General features: G+C 49.9%; 1 protein-coding gene across 7 annotated transcripts in view; it reads left to right on the top strand.

The window, feature by feature from the left end:
• Positions 1-192: 192 nt before the first annotated feature.
• CNTROB (centrobin, centriole duplication and spindle assembly protein) overlaps positions 193-15,311 on the top strand; it is a 25,432-nt gene continuing 10,313 nt past the window's right edge. For 3 of the 7 annotated variants that reach the window (XR_005784065.1, XR_005784064.1, XM_040453313.1), the window contains exons 1-9: positions 193-1,268; positions 2,248-2,332; positions 2,556-2,637; positions 3,104-3,260; positions 4,148-4,264; positions 4,473-4,589; positions 5,081-5,179; positions 6,371-6,607; positions 6,938-7,084. Coding sequence is in view for 5 of the 7 variants with exons in the window: in XM_040453313.1 (XP_040309247.1) it covers positions 987-1,268; positions 2,248-2,332; positions 2,556-2,637; positions 3,104-3,260; positions 4,148-4,264; positions 4,473-4,589; positions 5,081-5,179; positions 6,371-6,607; positions 6,938-7,084 (1,323 nt within the window). In the remaining 2 variants the exon portion in view is untranslated. Of the gene's footprint in view, positions 1,269-2,247; positions 2,337-2,555; positions 2,638-3,103; positions 3,261-4,147; positions 4,265-4,472; positions 4,590-5,080; positions 5,180-6,370; positions 6,608-6,937; positions 7,085-15,311 lie in introns of those variants that run through there. The other 4 variants (XM_040453312.1, XM_040453311.1, XM_040453310.1 and 1 more) reach the window with 3 other exon arrangements.

Genomic DNA, 15,311 nt, shown 5'->3' with positions numbered 1-15,311 from the left:
CGCGCACGCGCGTCTTGGGCTCCCGGGCTCCAGAAGCCGTCCGAGCCGCTGCGAGGAAGAGCTCTGGGCTGGCGACGTCATCAAGCCGTGCGAGGCGGGGCTGCGGACGGCGGGCGGGAGGCTGCCAACGGTTTTGAGCGCAGGGAGGGCGGTGAGGGTGGGTGTGGAGGCGTCCTTGGTCTCCCGGACCGGGGCTCAGGGGAGGGGGACAGCCCCTTGTCGACACCGTGGCAAACTGAGGGGGCTGAGGTCCGGCGGTGTGGCGAGGAGTCGCGAGGGGTGGTCGGGGTAGAGGATCGCAGGCTAGGCTTGAGGGCGGCGTACCTTTTAGAGACGTCTGAGGAGGTGACCGAGTGTTCACGAAGTTTCTCTCGGGAGAGCGAGGAGGGAGGGAGGCTAGGGAAACTTACTATGGTTTTCTTGCCAGAAGGGGTCGGAGGGGATATACAAGAGGGTTGACCGTGGGTGGAACAGGTGCATGGCGGAGGGGTGTGAGCCGGTGGGGAGCCTGAGGTTCCTGCCTCTCTGAGACCGGGACCAGGTGAGGGGCACATAAGGCGGCTGGAGGGAAGTTAGGCCCTTATTGGGTTTGCGCCCATTTCAGTTTGCACGTTGAGTTCAGTTGACCGGTGATGGCCGGTGCCAGAAGTTGATCTACAGATTTCAGCCCTCCAGGGAACTGCAGGGGTGCTGTCGCTCCTCCGTCTTCTGTCCCCACCCACTCCTTGCTGCACCCTCCTTTTCCACCGTTCCCAGGAGCTGTGGAAGGAAATGCTTTTGCCCTCTCCCATGGCCTCTGAAACCGCCAGAAACCTTTCCTCTAACCAGAAAGCCTCCATACCGTTAGTCACCAAGGATCCTTGGCTTGGAGCCTTCCTCCTTTCTCCCAAATCTTCTTCTTCCGTGTACTTCCCCCCCTGGCCTGTCCTACAGCAAGACCAGAAGTCCCCAGCTGTACTGTCTGCAGTTGTCTCTTCCTTGTACCCATGGCGACATCAGCTACGGTTCCCAGTTCGCCCCTCCGGGCTGAGGATCTCCTGAGTGATTCATCAGAAGCCCCTGGGCTGAACCAAATGTCCTCTGAGGTGACCTCCCAGCTCTATGCTTCTTTGCACCTCAGTCGCCAGGCAGAGGCCACAGCCCGGGCCCAGCTGTATCTGCCCTCCTCCTCCCCACCTCCTCATGAGATGTTAGATGGCTTGGCCCAAGAGCTGAGTCGCAGCTTGTCAGTTGGATTGGAGAACAACTTGAAGAAAAAGGTGAGAGAGGTGTGTCTTGGGGACCTCCAGGGTCTTGGGATTGGAGGTGGTTAAAAAAAAATGGCTTTGCTGAGGTTTGAACCCCTCTTGTTGGATTTCACATAGCTTTTTTTTTTTTTCAACGTTTATTTTTTTTGGGACAGAGAGAGACAGAGCATGAACGGGGGAGGGGCAGAGAGAGAGAGGGAGACACAGAATCGGAAACAGGCTCCAGGCTCTGAGCCATCAGCCCAGAGCCCGACACGGGGCTCGAACTCACGGACCGCGAGATCGTGACCTGAGCTGAAGTCGGACGCTTAACTGACTGCGCCACCCAGGCGCCCCTCACATTGCTTTTAACTAGAGTCCTTTATGCTCGTTCCTGGGAGCAAATGTTTATGAGGCAGAGAGTGGCCCAGGGACACCATACTTGGGGAAATTATGAAACTTAACTAGTGTTTTTTGGTCAGAGACACCTGCACTGTGCTTTGATTGGCACCCGGGCACTAAGAGTGAGGATCAGGACAGCAAAACGTGCTAAGCTCCTCCCAGCTCAAAGCTATTTTGATTGTATGGTGTAAAGTTTGGCATCTAAATCATTAAAACACAGCCTGATCAGTCACACGTGCTACAGAAAGGGTAGTTACGCGTGTTGGCTAGAAAAAGTGTCGTAAACAATTTGCAGACCAGTTGGGTCTCTCGCCACGGACTGTACGGTCTTCGGAGAAGAGGTTTGCTCTCTAGCTGACAAGCGTCCCCACCAGTCTTGTCTTAATGTGCCTAGTTAATTCATTCCCACTACCTGTCTGGCTTCTGCAGACGTTTGAGTTGAGTCAGTTCTGTTTTTCTTAGCTCTCCCAGGTGCCAGAGTAAAAATTCTTGGGTTGGCAGGGCGGGGGGCGGGGGGTACCGGACGTCATCTGCCCTGGCGGTAGGTCGAACATAGGTTTTTCAGTGCGCATCTGATTTTCATGTTGCCTTTTTTTTTTTTTTTTTTTTTTTCCCTTAGGATGGTTCGAAGCATATCTTTGAGATGGAAAGTGTTCGGGGTCAACTTCAGAGCTTGCTCCAGACCTCCCGTGATACAGCCCATCGTGAGTAAACCCCTTGACCATGAAGAAGTGCACAGACGTAAGGGGCGGGAGGAGGTGGAGAAAGGAAGACTCAGGTTTCAGGAGAGGCTCCGGTTCTTTGGGAGAGGGGCCAGAGGGGTGGGTGCAGTAGAAAGGAAGGCCCTCTCCTCTCTTCTCCTTCAAGTGGTCCCTGTTCCAAAGTCTTACCTGACCCTGGCTCTGGGGTCCCTCTGGCTGCCTGCAGGGGACCCCCTCACTCCAGGTGCTGGCTCAGAGAGACGAGAAGAGGACTCCTTTGACAGTGACAGCACAGCCACCTTGCTGAAGTGAGTCCCCCTTGGGTTCTGCTCACTTGCTTGCCTGGAAAGCCAAGTGTTCCGTTCCATAACTCTCTCCTTCCTGCTTCTGAACCTCTTAAGGACCTAAGATGCTTGTCCCTTACCTTTCAGTTTTCATCCTTTCTCTCCTGGCTTCTAACTCCTTTACTTCAGGAACGTGGGCATCTCCTGCCTGGTACCTGGCTTTCTCCCAGGTATCTTCTTCCCCCGGAAGAGTTGGCTTGTTTCTGCTAAGACTGTTACTGCGGGGAGCGTGGTGTGCAGGAACAGCGCTAGAGAGTGAATCACAGGACCTAAGTGCTGTTGAGGGCCGTGTCACTGTCTAGCTCCGTGACTTTGGGCAAGTCTCTGGCCCTTTCTGAGTTCCAGTTTCCACGTCTGTAAAACGTCACAGTTGGACTAGGGGATCTCAAAAGCTTTCCCCACCCTGACATTCTCTACCTGGTTTGCTCAGCACCCGGCCCCTGCAAGACTTATCTCCGTCCAGCTCGGCCCAAGCCCTGGAGGAGCTGTTTCCCCGCTATGCCAGTCTTCGGCCAGGACCCCCGCTCAATCCCCCGGATTTCCAGGGCCTGAGGGATGCCCTGGATTCAGAGCATACCCGTCGCAAGGTGAGTTACCGAGGCTTCCTTTTGAAAGCAGCAACGATTAGAAATGGGCCGGGTGCTGAACAGGGCTGAGGGTTAAGGGCCTGCAAGCCGAGACTTTGCTCAAATGGCCCTTCAGGGTGGTCGTCTTTGACCATCCGACCTAAAATGGCACATTCCTCCTCCCGGCGTTCAGTCGGGTTGCTCTGTTCTTCCCTTCATACAGCTGCTTACCACAGCCCGATAGATCTCATTTCTCCCCTCTGAAATCTAAGCTCCACGAGGGCCATACCTTATCTCGTTCCGCCCTGTCTTCCTAAGGTCTAGAACATGCCTGATGCAAAGCAAAGCAATGTCCCATAAGCGCGTGGTGAATGAACAAGCCTCGCTAGCTTGTGCGAAGGCTTTGCAGTTATTGGTGACCTAGCAAGCTTTATCTCCAGCCTCTCTGAGGTGGGCAGAGAGAGGGACTAGGCAGAGGAAGCGTCAGAATCACTGGTTGTGTTGTCTCTTCCTTGATCTTAAGTCACCTGGGCATGGATGAAAGGCTTTCTCCTGTCTTTGCTGCGTTTCATCACTGTGCCCGATGAACTTCTTGAGGCAGGAGTGACCTCCCACTCTTTGCCGTGTGGGCTGTCGCGCTGCTACCAGAGGGTTCATGGGAATTCTCGGGAGAGCCAGGAAAAGGAAGAGCCTGGAAGCTAAGCCCCTGTCTCCTGACATGGTAGGGGAAGGCGTTGGAGGCTTCAAGTTTCCTGCTCCAGAATTCCTGATTCTTCTTCTCCAAACCTCCTCTGTTCTGGGGACCCAAGCTCCCTGTGTCCAGCCCGTTTTCACCGAGAAGACCTGGGAAGTTTGATGCTTTGGTCAGCTTAGGGACGGTCACCCCCACTTGTCACCCTTCTTCCCAGCATTGCGAGCGCCATATTCAGAGCCTCCAGACCCGAGTGCTGGAGCTTCAGCAACAGTTAGCTGTGGCTGTGACTGCCGACCGCAAGAAAGACGTTATGATCGAGCAGTTGGACAAGGTGCCAGGGGAGCAGAATGTGGGCGGGGCTCTCCATGGGGGGAAGAGTAAACGGGGTGGCCGGCCGGCATTTCTGTGCTCACTCTGGGAGCTGGGGCCCGGTGTGGATTTCCCGATCCTGGGAGAAGGTGGCTGTTGACCCCGCTCCTGCGGGCAGAAAGAGGGCAAAACAATGATTTTGAAATGCCATCTGACTCTCCTCTCCTGAGACCCTGGCCCGCGTGGTGGAGGGCTGGAACCGGCACGAAGCCGAGCGGGCAGAGGTCCTTCGGGGGCTCCAGGAGGAACGCCAGGCAGCCGAACTCACCAGAAGCAAGCAGCAGGAGGTGGGCAACCTGGATGAGATGGCATTAGAACCCGGGTCACAGATTGGCAGGTGGAAGGGGGTTGAAGTAGCTCCGAAGCAGGGTTCCCGACCGATTGAGCCAGGGTTGCAGAAACCGACCTGCTCTCTTTTCACCATTTTTACTGTCAGAATTGCCTCATCTGTGTCTTCCCGGCTTTCCCCACACCCTGTGGTCTTCTCTTTGGCCCCCAAGTCATTTAGTTAGGTCTTCTTTTTCTTTTTTTTATTAAAAAATTTTTTTTAATGTTTATTCATTTTTTGAGAGAGAGAGAGAGAGAGGGCATGCGCAAGTGGGGGGAGGGGCAGAGAGAGAGGGAGACACAGAATCCGAAGCAGGCTCCAGGCTCTGAGCTGTCAGCACAGAGCCCGACACAGGTGCCCCAGGTCTTACTTTTAAAGTCTATCTCATTGACGCTTTTTGAACTGTGAGTTCGTCAGTTCCCCTGTCTTGTGTCCCCCTGTCCCTGAAAGACAGTAACCCACCTGGAGCAAAGCCTTTCTGAGGCCATGGAGGCCCTGAGTCGTGAGCAGGAAGGCGCCAGACTGCAGCAACGGGAAAGAGAGACGCTGGTGAGAACGCTGGACTGGGTTGATTCCGGTGGAAGCCGCTAATTAGTTCTGGAGGGGTGCTTGCCGTTGGCAGGTTGTGGGAGCTGCACTGGGGGAGTGTTTCCCAAAGACTGATCTTAGAACACTTGTTCAGCAAACAGGGCTCTGCCACCAAGTTAGTTTAAGAGACTCGGCAAATTATTTCCTCGTTAGAATTACCTGGGGGATTACTTTAAAATGTAGGTTTCTGGGACCCACTGCCAGGGGTTTTGATTCAGTAGGCATATGGTGGGGCTGGGAGCCTAAATGTTTTCAGCAGTTTCCTAGCTGATTTTGTTCAGCCAGGCTTGGGAACTGTAGTGTAGGGCATGGCGAAGCCGGGTGTGGGACAAGACTCCGTCAGGTTTCTTACTGCTGAAGTGACAAGAGGATTACCCACGTGAAGGAGCAGCCAGGTTTGGAACTCGCCGTGTGCACGACATGTGCCTGCTACGTGCAGGCTGGTACTTGTCATCTTTTAGTTTTTTTATTACTTTTTTTAATGTTTTATTTGTGAGAGAGACAGAGAGAACACGAGTGGGGGAGGGACAGAGAGAGAGGGAGACAAAGAATCCAAAACAGGCTCCAGGCTCTGAGCTCCCAGCTGTCAGCCCAGAGCCCGACGCGGGCTCGAACTCTTGGACCGCGAGATCATGACCTGAGCCGAAGTCGGCCGCTTAACCGACCGAGCCACCCAGGCGCCCTTGGTACTTCTCATCTTAACAGGCTTTGTCCAACAGTATGGGTGATGGGTGCTGGTTGGCTAGGACGTGACTTTGCGGGCTGGATTTTCTGGTCTCCGTGGAACTTCTCTGGATGATGATAGTGATGGCTGTTGTGTATGGAGTGCTCACCGTGTGCCGGGCCCCCGTGCTAATTACTTCCTGTGCGCTTTGCACCGTAATCCTCGCGAGGTAGACCCTGGCATGATGCCCGTTTGCAGATTGAGACGTGTGCCTCAGAACGCATAGGAAGGGACAGATTTGAACCCAGATGTACCTAATTCCGGAACAGAAGCTCTTATTTACTATATCCTAATCCCGTGGGCTGGCCAACTGCTGTGTTTTCTCGTGGACGTAATTCTCAGGGCGCTGGTCCTCTGTGTGGGGCGAGGGGACAGATTGCTGGCGTCGGACGGGCTCGTAAGGAGCTTGGTTTCCCCTGGGGCCATAGGAGGAGGAGAGGCAGGCTCTGACCCTGAGCTTGGAGCTGGAACAGCAGCGGTGCCGGGCTCTGCAGGAAGAGCGGGACGAGGCCCGGGCCGGGCAGCTCAGTGAGCACCGGCAGCTGGAGACACTGAAGGTGGCCCTGGAAGGGGAACGGCAGGCGTGGGCCGAGCAGGAGCGCCAGCTGGAGGAGCGCCACCGGGCGCTGCGGGACGACGTGCAGGCCCAGCTGGAGCAGGAGAAGGTAAGAGTGGCAGGCGGGGAAGAGGGAGCAGGTGCGGGGCAAGGTAGCGGAATGAGACGTGATGTCGGAACGTGGCGTGTAGGGGACTGGCACGGAGAGCGCAGGGCTGTCGCCGCGGGACAAGGCTGAGGGTGTTAGGCCGGCGCGAAGGGCTGGGGGGCGGCCACCACGCGGAAGGCAGAAGAGTGAGCTGGACCAGATGAGGAAGTAGTCACATGTGAAAGGGAGAGAAGCAGCTTGGGTTTTAGGGTGGGGGAGGCTGACGCGGGGCCAGGGGTAACGGGGCGCGGGGACACGCGGCGCGTCCTTAGGTTTGATGTCCTCCCGCAGGGGAACACACAGAGGGAGGCCCAGGCAGCGCGGGAGGCCCAGCAGCAGCTGGCGCTGGCGCAGTCCGAGGTGCGGCGCTTGGAGGGCGAGCTGGACACGGCCCGGAGGGAGAGGGACGCGCTGCAGCTGGAGATGAGCCTGGTACAGGTCAGGGGGCGGGGCGTCTGGGGCGGGTTTCCTGCTTAGGGGAGGAGGGTCTGAGGCACAGGGACTCACGACTCCCAAGAGGAGTCCTGGCGAACGCTCCTCCCGGTTTTAACTAGAATTTTGACCTCGGCTTCTGCTTTTACAGCAGCTCCCCCCACCCCCAATCACAGGATGCAGTGCCTGGAACCCCAGGTGGTACTAAAGCCCGTGTGTGCCCCGGGTTTCTTGCCCACACGCACCTGCGACGGGGGTTCCTTTACAGAGTAGTCATAGTAAGAGACGAACAACAGTAACTCATTATAAAGTTGAACGCTCATGGGGCGCCCGGGTGGCTCAGTCGGGTGAGCGTCTGACTCTCGATTTTGGCTCAGGTCAGGATCTTGGGGTATGGGGAGTTCGAGCCCCGACTCGGGCTCTGGCTGACAGTGTGGAGCCTGCTTGGGATTCTCTCTCTCTGCCCCTCCAAAATAAAAAAATTTTTTTTAAATTGAACACTTCTAAGTACGTACTGTAATAAAGTCATGTGAATGTCATCTCTCACGTTCTCAAAGTATCTTAATGTCCTGCACTCACTCTTCTCCTTTTTTTTTTTTTTAATTTTTAAAAAAAAATTGTTTACTTTTGAGAGAGCATAAGCAGAGGAGGGGCAGAGAGAGAGGGAGACACAGAATCCAAAACAGGCTCCAGGCTCTGAGCTGTCAGCACAGAGCCCGACGCGGGGCTCGAACCCATGAACTGTGAGATCGTGACCTGAGCCAAAGTTGGTGCTTACCCAACTGAGCCACCCAGGCGCCCCTCACCCTTCTTGTGAGGATGGGGGAATGACAAAATGCCCCGGGATGGGGTGAAGGAGGTGGATGGCACACACGTTGTGACACAGTGTGAGGCCTCTGTTGACCTGACGATACCGTCCGAAGGGGGATCACCTGCTTCCCGACCGTGGGTGACTGAAACCGCCGAAAGGGAAACCGTGGATGAGAGGGGACCACTGTGTGTGTAAAATGTGTGTTAGGGGAAGATTAATGAGGATCTGAGACCAGGTCAGTCTGCGAGGTTTTCCTTATTAACGGTTGACCTAAGGGGACACGCCCGGTTTCTCAGTCAGCGAGACCTGTGTTTGGAAAAACAAACTCCTTTCACTTTGCACCCAGCCGCTTGAGTTGGCGGACCGACCGCATGGAAACCAATGTCATGAACAACCAAGGGTGTTAGTTCCGTTCTGTAGCTGTTTGTAAGCTGCTGTCACCTTCTGACCTGGCGGGTGTGTGTTCACTGAGCCTGCCGAACGGCCCCTGCGCAAGCTCCGTGCTGGGAGCTGGGAGCAGGGAGCAGTCCGGGCCCACAGGAGCTCGCCAGCTAGAGCGGGAGTCTGTCTGGCACACAGTTCTCGAAGTAGCATGCTAAGTGATATTGAGGGACAGGAGAATACTCTTCACTCGGATGTCATCTTGTTAGTGAGGTCTTCCCCAACCACGCTGAGTGAAACGTGCAACCTCTCACCGTCCTGTTCCCCTTCCCTGCTTGATCTTTCTTCTAATACACTACGTACTGTACTTTAAAATCTCGTGTATTTTTTGAAGGCAAGGGTTTTTGTGTCTTTGTTGTTGAATCCCAGAATAGTGCCTGGCTGTACTACTATTCAAGCCCTTGATTTCGTATTCTTCTATCCATTTTTTTTAGGTTTATTTATTTGTTTTGAGAGAGAGAGACAGAGAGAGGGAGAGACAGAATCCCAAGCAGGCTCCATGCAGAGCCTGGTGTGGGGCTCAATCCCACAAACCATGAGATCATGGCCTGAGCCAAAATCAAGAGTTGGATTCTTTTTTTTTTTTTTTAATGTCTGTTTATTTTTGTGTGAGAGAGATCGAGCAAGCACAAGCAGGGGAGGGGCAGAGAGAGAGAGGGAGGGGGACACAGAATGCGAAGCAGTCTCTGGGCTCCGAGCCACCAGTGCGGAGCTTGGTGTGGGGCTCGAACGCACAGACCGTGAGATCGTGACCTGAGCCGAAGTTGGACACTTAACCAACTGAGCCACCCAGGAGCCCCGAGAGTTGGATTCTTAATTGACTAATCCACCCACGTGCCTCTGTTCTATCCATTATTGAAAGGGAGGTGTTGACGTTTCTAGCTATTAATGTAGAACTGTCCATGTTTTTCATCAAGTCTGTCAATTTTTTCTTTATATAATTTGGGGTTCTGTTAAGTGCATATATGTTTATATGGTTATGTCTTCTTGATGTAACTTTTTTTTGGCTTAAATTTTTGTCTAATGATAACATAGCCCCCACCCTAGCTCGCTTGGTTGCTATTTGCATGGACTGTCTTTTTTCATCTTTTTATTTACAACCTCTTTGTGTCTTTGTATCTAAAGTGAGTTTGTAATCCAGACAACATATGGGTGGATTACGTTTTGGTTTTTAATCCATTCTGCCAGTTTCTGCCTTTTAATTGGAAAGTTTAATCCATTTCCATTTGAAGTAATTACTGGAAAAGAACCACTTATATCTGCCATTTAACTATTTGTTTTCTGTATGTCCTGCTTGGTTTTTGTTTTTTGTTTTTTCAATTCCCCCATTACTGCCTTTCTAAGGTACATTGATATTTTGTGTACCATTTTGATTCTCTTCACTTTTCCTTTTCTGTACATTTTAGAAGTTTTCTTAATGATTACCTTGGGATTACAATTACCATCTTAACAGTAACCCAGTTTGAATAATACTAGCTTTTAGTTTCCAGAGTCAGTGATCACTGTTGCTACACATCTGTGTCCCTCTGCTTTCGTGGTGTTATTGACACAGGTTTATAATTACTGTTTTATGCATCCGCCTTTTATATCACAGGGGAAAAAAGTTCCAAACTGAAAGTACAGTAATACACGGGGCGCCTGGATGGCTCAGTTGGTTAAGTGTCCGACTTTGGCTCAGGCCATGATCTCACCGTTCATGGTTCTGTGCTGACAGCTCAGAGCCTGGAGCCTGCTTCAGATTCTGTGTCTTCCCCCTTCTCTCTCTGCCCCTCCCCCCCTCTCAAAAATAAACATTAAAAAACATTTTTTTTCAAAGAAAGTACAGTAATACAGACTTTTGCATTTACCTACGTAGTAACCTTTACCACTTTTCTTTATTTATTCATATGGCTTCAAGTTACTGTTGAATTTCATTTCATTTTAGTCTACGGGACTCCCTTCAGCATGTTTCTATAGGTCAGGTTTGCTAGTAATGAGTGCTCTTAGCTTTTGTTTATCTGAGAATGCCTTAATTTCTCCTTCATTCTTGAAGGATTTTTTAAAATGTTTACTTAGGAGAGAGAGGGGGAGAGAGCATGTGAGCGAGCAGGGATAAGGGGGCAGAGGGAGAGAGAGAGAGAGAGAGAGAGAGAGAGAGAGAATCCCAAGCAGGCTCCACACTCAGTGTGGAGCCTGACACCGGGCTTGATCCCACAACCCTGGGATCGTGACCTGAGCCGATAGCAAGAGTCAAGATGCTCAACTGACTGAGCCCCCCAGGAGCCCCTTGAAGGATTTTTTTTAGTTGACGGTTGATGTGATTTTCTTTCAGCATTTTATTTTTTTTAAAAAAAAATTTTTTTTTTTTCAATGTTTATTTATTTTTGGGACAGAGAGAGACAGAGCATGAACGGGGGCGGGGCAGAGAGAGAGGGAGACACAGAATCGGAAACAGGCTCCAGGCTCCAAGCCATCAGCCCAGAGCCTGACGCGGGGCTCGAACTCACGGACCGCGAGATCGTGACCTGGCTGAAGTCGGACGCTTAACCGACTGCGCCACCCAGGCGCCCCTCTTTCAGCATTTTAAATATGTCATTCCACTACCTTCTGGGCTCTCTCACTTCTTACAAGACCTCAGCTGTGTTACTGAAGTGCTTTTGTAAGTGACAAGGTCCTTCTCGCACTTTCTCCGTTTGACTCTTGACAGTATGACTGTGATGTGTGGTAGTGCAGATCTCTTTGAGTTCATTGTGCTTAGAGACTGTTGAGTTTCTGGAGTGGGTGGATTTATGTCTGTTATCAAATTTGGGAAGTTTTTGGCCATTTCTTCAAAAAAATGTTTTTCTCTTCCCTTTCCTCTCTCTCATCATTCTGGGACGTCGCTGTTGCAGATGTTGGTATGATGTCCCTCGGGTCCCTCAGGCTCTGTTCATTCTTCTCAGTTGTTTTTTCTTTCTGCTCATTAGTTTGGGTAACTTCAACTGCTTATCCTCAAGTTCAATGGCCCTTTCTCCTTCTTGTTGAAATCGGCCATTGAGCCCCTTCAGTGAATTTTTAATAGCTTTTATTTTTGAGAGCGGTTTTATGTTCCGGGCAATGTTGAGCAGAAGGCACAGAGACTTCCCACATCCCCCCTACCTCCGCAGGGACATAACTGTGTCTGTACATGGTCAACATCCCCACTAGAGTAGCGCGTTTGTTACAATCCATGAATCTACGCTGACACGTCATTATCACACAGAGTCCATAGTTTACATTAGGGTTTTCTCTTGGTGTTGTGCATTTTATAGGTTTGGACAAATTTGTAATGACACGTATCCACCTTTACAGTATCGTAGTTGGTAGCTTCACCGCCTTAAAAATCCTTTGTGCACTGCCTGTTCATCCCGTCTTCCGTCCGACCCCTGGCAACCACTGACCTATTTACTGTCTCCATAGTTTTGCCTTTCCCAGAATGCTATACAGTTGGAATCAAATGGCTTGTAGCCTTTTCAGGCTGGCTTCACTTAGTGCTCTGCATTGAAGTTTCCTCTGCGTCTCTTCAAGGCTTGAGAGCTCGTTCCTTTTTAGTGCTGGATAATATTCCGCTGGCTGGCTGGACCACAGCTCATTTATCCATGCACCTGCTGGAGGACATCTGACCGCCTCTGACTTCTGGCAGTTATAAATAAAGCTGCTGTAGGGGCGCCTGGGTGGCTCAGTCGGTTAAGCGTCTGACTTCGGCTCGGGTCGTGATCTCACGGTTCGTGGGTTCGAGCCCCGCGTCGGGCTCTGTGCTGACCGCTCGGAGCCTGGAGCCTGCTTCGGATTCTGTGACTCCCTGTCTCTCTGCCCCTCCCCCTGCTCGCACTCTGTCTCTGTCTCTCTCAAAAATAAATAAACCGTTAAAAAAAAAAAGAATTAAAAAAAAATAAATAAATAAAGCTGCTGTAAACATCCGTGTGCAGGTTTGGGCACGGACCTAAGTTTTTAGCTCCTCTGGGTAAGTCCCAAGGACCGTGGTTGCTACATCATACGCTAAGAGTATGTAAGAGACCACCGCACTGTCTCCTGAGGGGCTGTACCCTTTTGCCCTCGCGCTGAGTGAGCGTGCCTGCTGCTCCACACTCTCTCCAACATAGGTTGTGCTCAGTGGGTTTTGGTCATTTCAGTAAGCGTACGTAGTGGCATCTAAGGAAATTTTCGTATCATCAGTTGTACTTCGCAGCTCCCCGGGTTTCTGTTTGGTTCTTTTTTATAACTTATGTCTTTTTACTGAGATTTTCTATTTGCTCCTATATCATTCCGATTTCAGTTTGTTGTCCAAATAGTTCATGGAGCATATTTAAGACTGTTGACTTAATGTCTTTGATTAATAATTCCAGTGTCTGGGCTTCTCCAGGAAATGTTCCTGTCAGAGTCTCTTCTTCCTTTGTGTTTTATTTTTAAAATTTTTATTTTTAAGCAATCTCCACACCCAACATGGGGCTCAAACTCACAACCCTGAGATCAAGAGTCGCATGCTCAGGGTACCTTGGGTGGCTCAGTCGGTTAAGTGCCTGACTTTGGCTCGGGTCATGATCTCATTGTTCGTGGGTTTGAGCCCTGCATTGGGCTCTGTACTGACAGCATGGAGCCTGCTTGAGATTCTCTCTCTCTCTCTCTCTCTCTGCCCTTGTCCCACCTGTGTGCACTCTCCCTCTCTCTCAAAATAAATAAAAAGAAAAAGTTACCTCCTCTACCAACTGAGCAGCCAGGTGCCTCTAATTCTTTTTTTCCTTTGAATGAGTCATATTTTCCTGTTTCTTTCTACATCTTGTAATTTGTTGTTGAGAACTAGACTTTTTTTTTTTAATGTTTTTATTTTTGAAGGAGAAAGAGAAACCGAGCATGAGTGGGGGAGGGGCAGAGAGAGAGGGAGACACAGAAGCTGAACCAGCCTCCAGGCCCTGAGCTGTCAGGACAGAGCCCAGTGCGGGGCTTGAACCCACTGACCGTGAGATCATGACCTGAGCCGAAGTCAGAGGCTCAACAGACTGAGCCACCCAGGCGCCCCAAGAACTAGACATTTTGAATATTATAATGTAATTATGGAAATCATATTCTCTCTCTCCCTGGATTTCTTTTGATGGCTATAGCCGTCCATTTGTTTGGTGACTTTTTCAAATTATTTTTGCAAAGTCTGTATTTCTTGTTATGTGTGGTGACTGACAATTCTGTTATCTGTGTGATTAGCCTGTGACTTGACAGATTTTCTTAAATGTCTGGATTCCTCTCCCAAATAAGTATATACGTCTCTTTAAATCTTTTTTTAAAAAAATGTTTAACGTTTATTTATTGGGGCGGGGAGGGGCAGAGAGGGAGACACAGAATCTGAAGCAGGCTCCGGGCTCCAGCTGTCAGCACAGAGCCCGACTCGGAGCTTGAACTCATGAACTGTGAGATCACTGAGCCGAAGTTGGACGCTTAACTGACTGATCCACCCAGGCGCCCCTCTTTGAGTCTTATAATTGATGCCACCAGGGAGGCCTCTGCAGCCCGAGGCACGCAAAAGAAAGGTGTTTGTTTGATCTGGTTCCTCAGGGAGCCGTCAAACTGATCAAAACACACAACGCCACGTTTTTGGAGGACAGGGTCCTTACTGCCCCCCCCCCCCCCCCCCACGCCCCAGCCAGCCACTCTAGTTTCCCGGACTACAGTTTCCCTGGCTGCGGAGGGGCTGAGCACTGGGGGATGGTAGCAGGTTGGCATATCAGCTCTGGTACCAGAGTTCAGCAGCCTCTGCTTTTGTCAAGCACTCTCCTGGTTGCTTAAGTGTCTGATCTGGTTCCAGAATTGCCAAATAGTGGATTTTGATCATTTTTTTTTCTCAGCTTATTGAAGATGTTTCAGCGGAAGGACCGACCCCTGCATTTTCCTACCCTGCTGTTTTCTGGGACATCACTGTTTTTAAATTCTGTTTCAAGTAAAAAAAAAAAACACCATACAACATTATTAATGTTCTCTAAAGTCAACAGTCATTTAGAGGGGTTCATGTTATTTACTATTTTCTTTGCTGTTCTAACTTTCTTTGAACTCGGACCTCCTATCTGGATCTTTTTCTTGGTGGAAAAAATCTCGTATGTATGTGTATGTGTGTATTTTCGGTTAGTTATTTTAGTTTGAAAACGTCTTTATTTCACATTCATTTTGGAAGGAATTCCTGGATGTAGAATTCTAGGTTGGTAGTTATTTCAACATATAGAAAATACCATCCTGACTTTCATTATTGCTGTTGAGAAGTCAGCTACCAGTTGACCACTGTTGCTTTTAAAATTTTCTCTTTGTAGTTTTTATGTTTTACCTGGGTGCATGCATATATATATACATATATATATATATATATATATATATATATATATACACATACACACACACACATATGTGTATATATATATATATATATATATGCGCATCTTTTTAGGGATTCATTTGGCTTCTTGAATCAGTATGGTGTCTTTCATCAGTTCTGGAAAATTCTCAGTCATTATCTTTGCATTGCCTCTGCTCCATTGTCTCTGTCATCTGTTTCTGGAACCTGATTAAACCTAATGTACCTTAGCTCTTCTTCTAGATCTTGTTGTTCAGTTTATATTTCCCATCTTTTGTGTTTCATGCTCGCTCTGGATAATTTCCTATCTTCCAGTTCACTAATTCTCTGTTCAACCTTGTCTAATTTACTGACTGAGGTTTTAATTGTATGTATCGTACTTTTTCATTTTACAAAGTTCTCTTTTTATCTTCAAATTTTACTGTTTCATAGTTTCTTGGTTTCTGATATTTTCACATTTGTCTTTGATTACTTTAAATAGTTTTATTATCTGTAGATAATAATTTCAGTATCTGAAATGTTTGAGGATCCTTTTCTGTTGTTTCTTGTTCTTGCTGGTTCCCATGGAATTTCCTCGGGTCCTTTTTCTTTTTCTCCTTCCTTCCTTCCTTCCTTCCTTCCTTCCTTCCTTCCTTCCTTCCTTCCTTCCTTCC

This window comes from Herpailurus yagouaroundi, unplaced genomic scaffold (genome assembly GCF_014898765.1).
Source record: "Herpailurus yagouaroundi ecotype Mexico unplaced genomic scaffold, PumYag 208, whole genome shotgun sequence".
NCBI lineage: Eukaryota > Metazoa > Chordata > Mammalia > Carnivora > Felidae > Herpailurus > Herpailurus yagouaroundi.
Note: the sequence above shows the minus strand (reverse complement) of the source record. Positions and strands in the feature narration are given on the sequence as shown.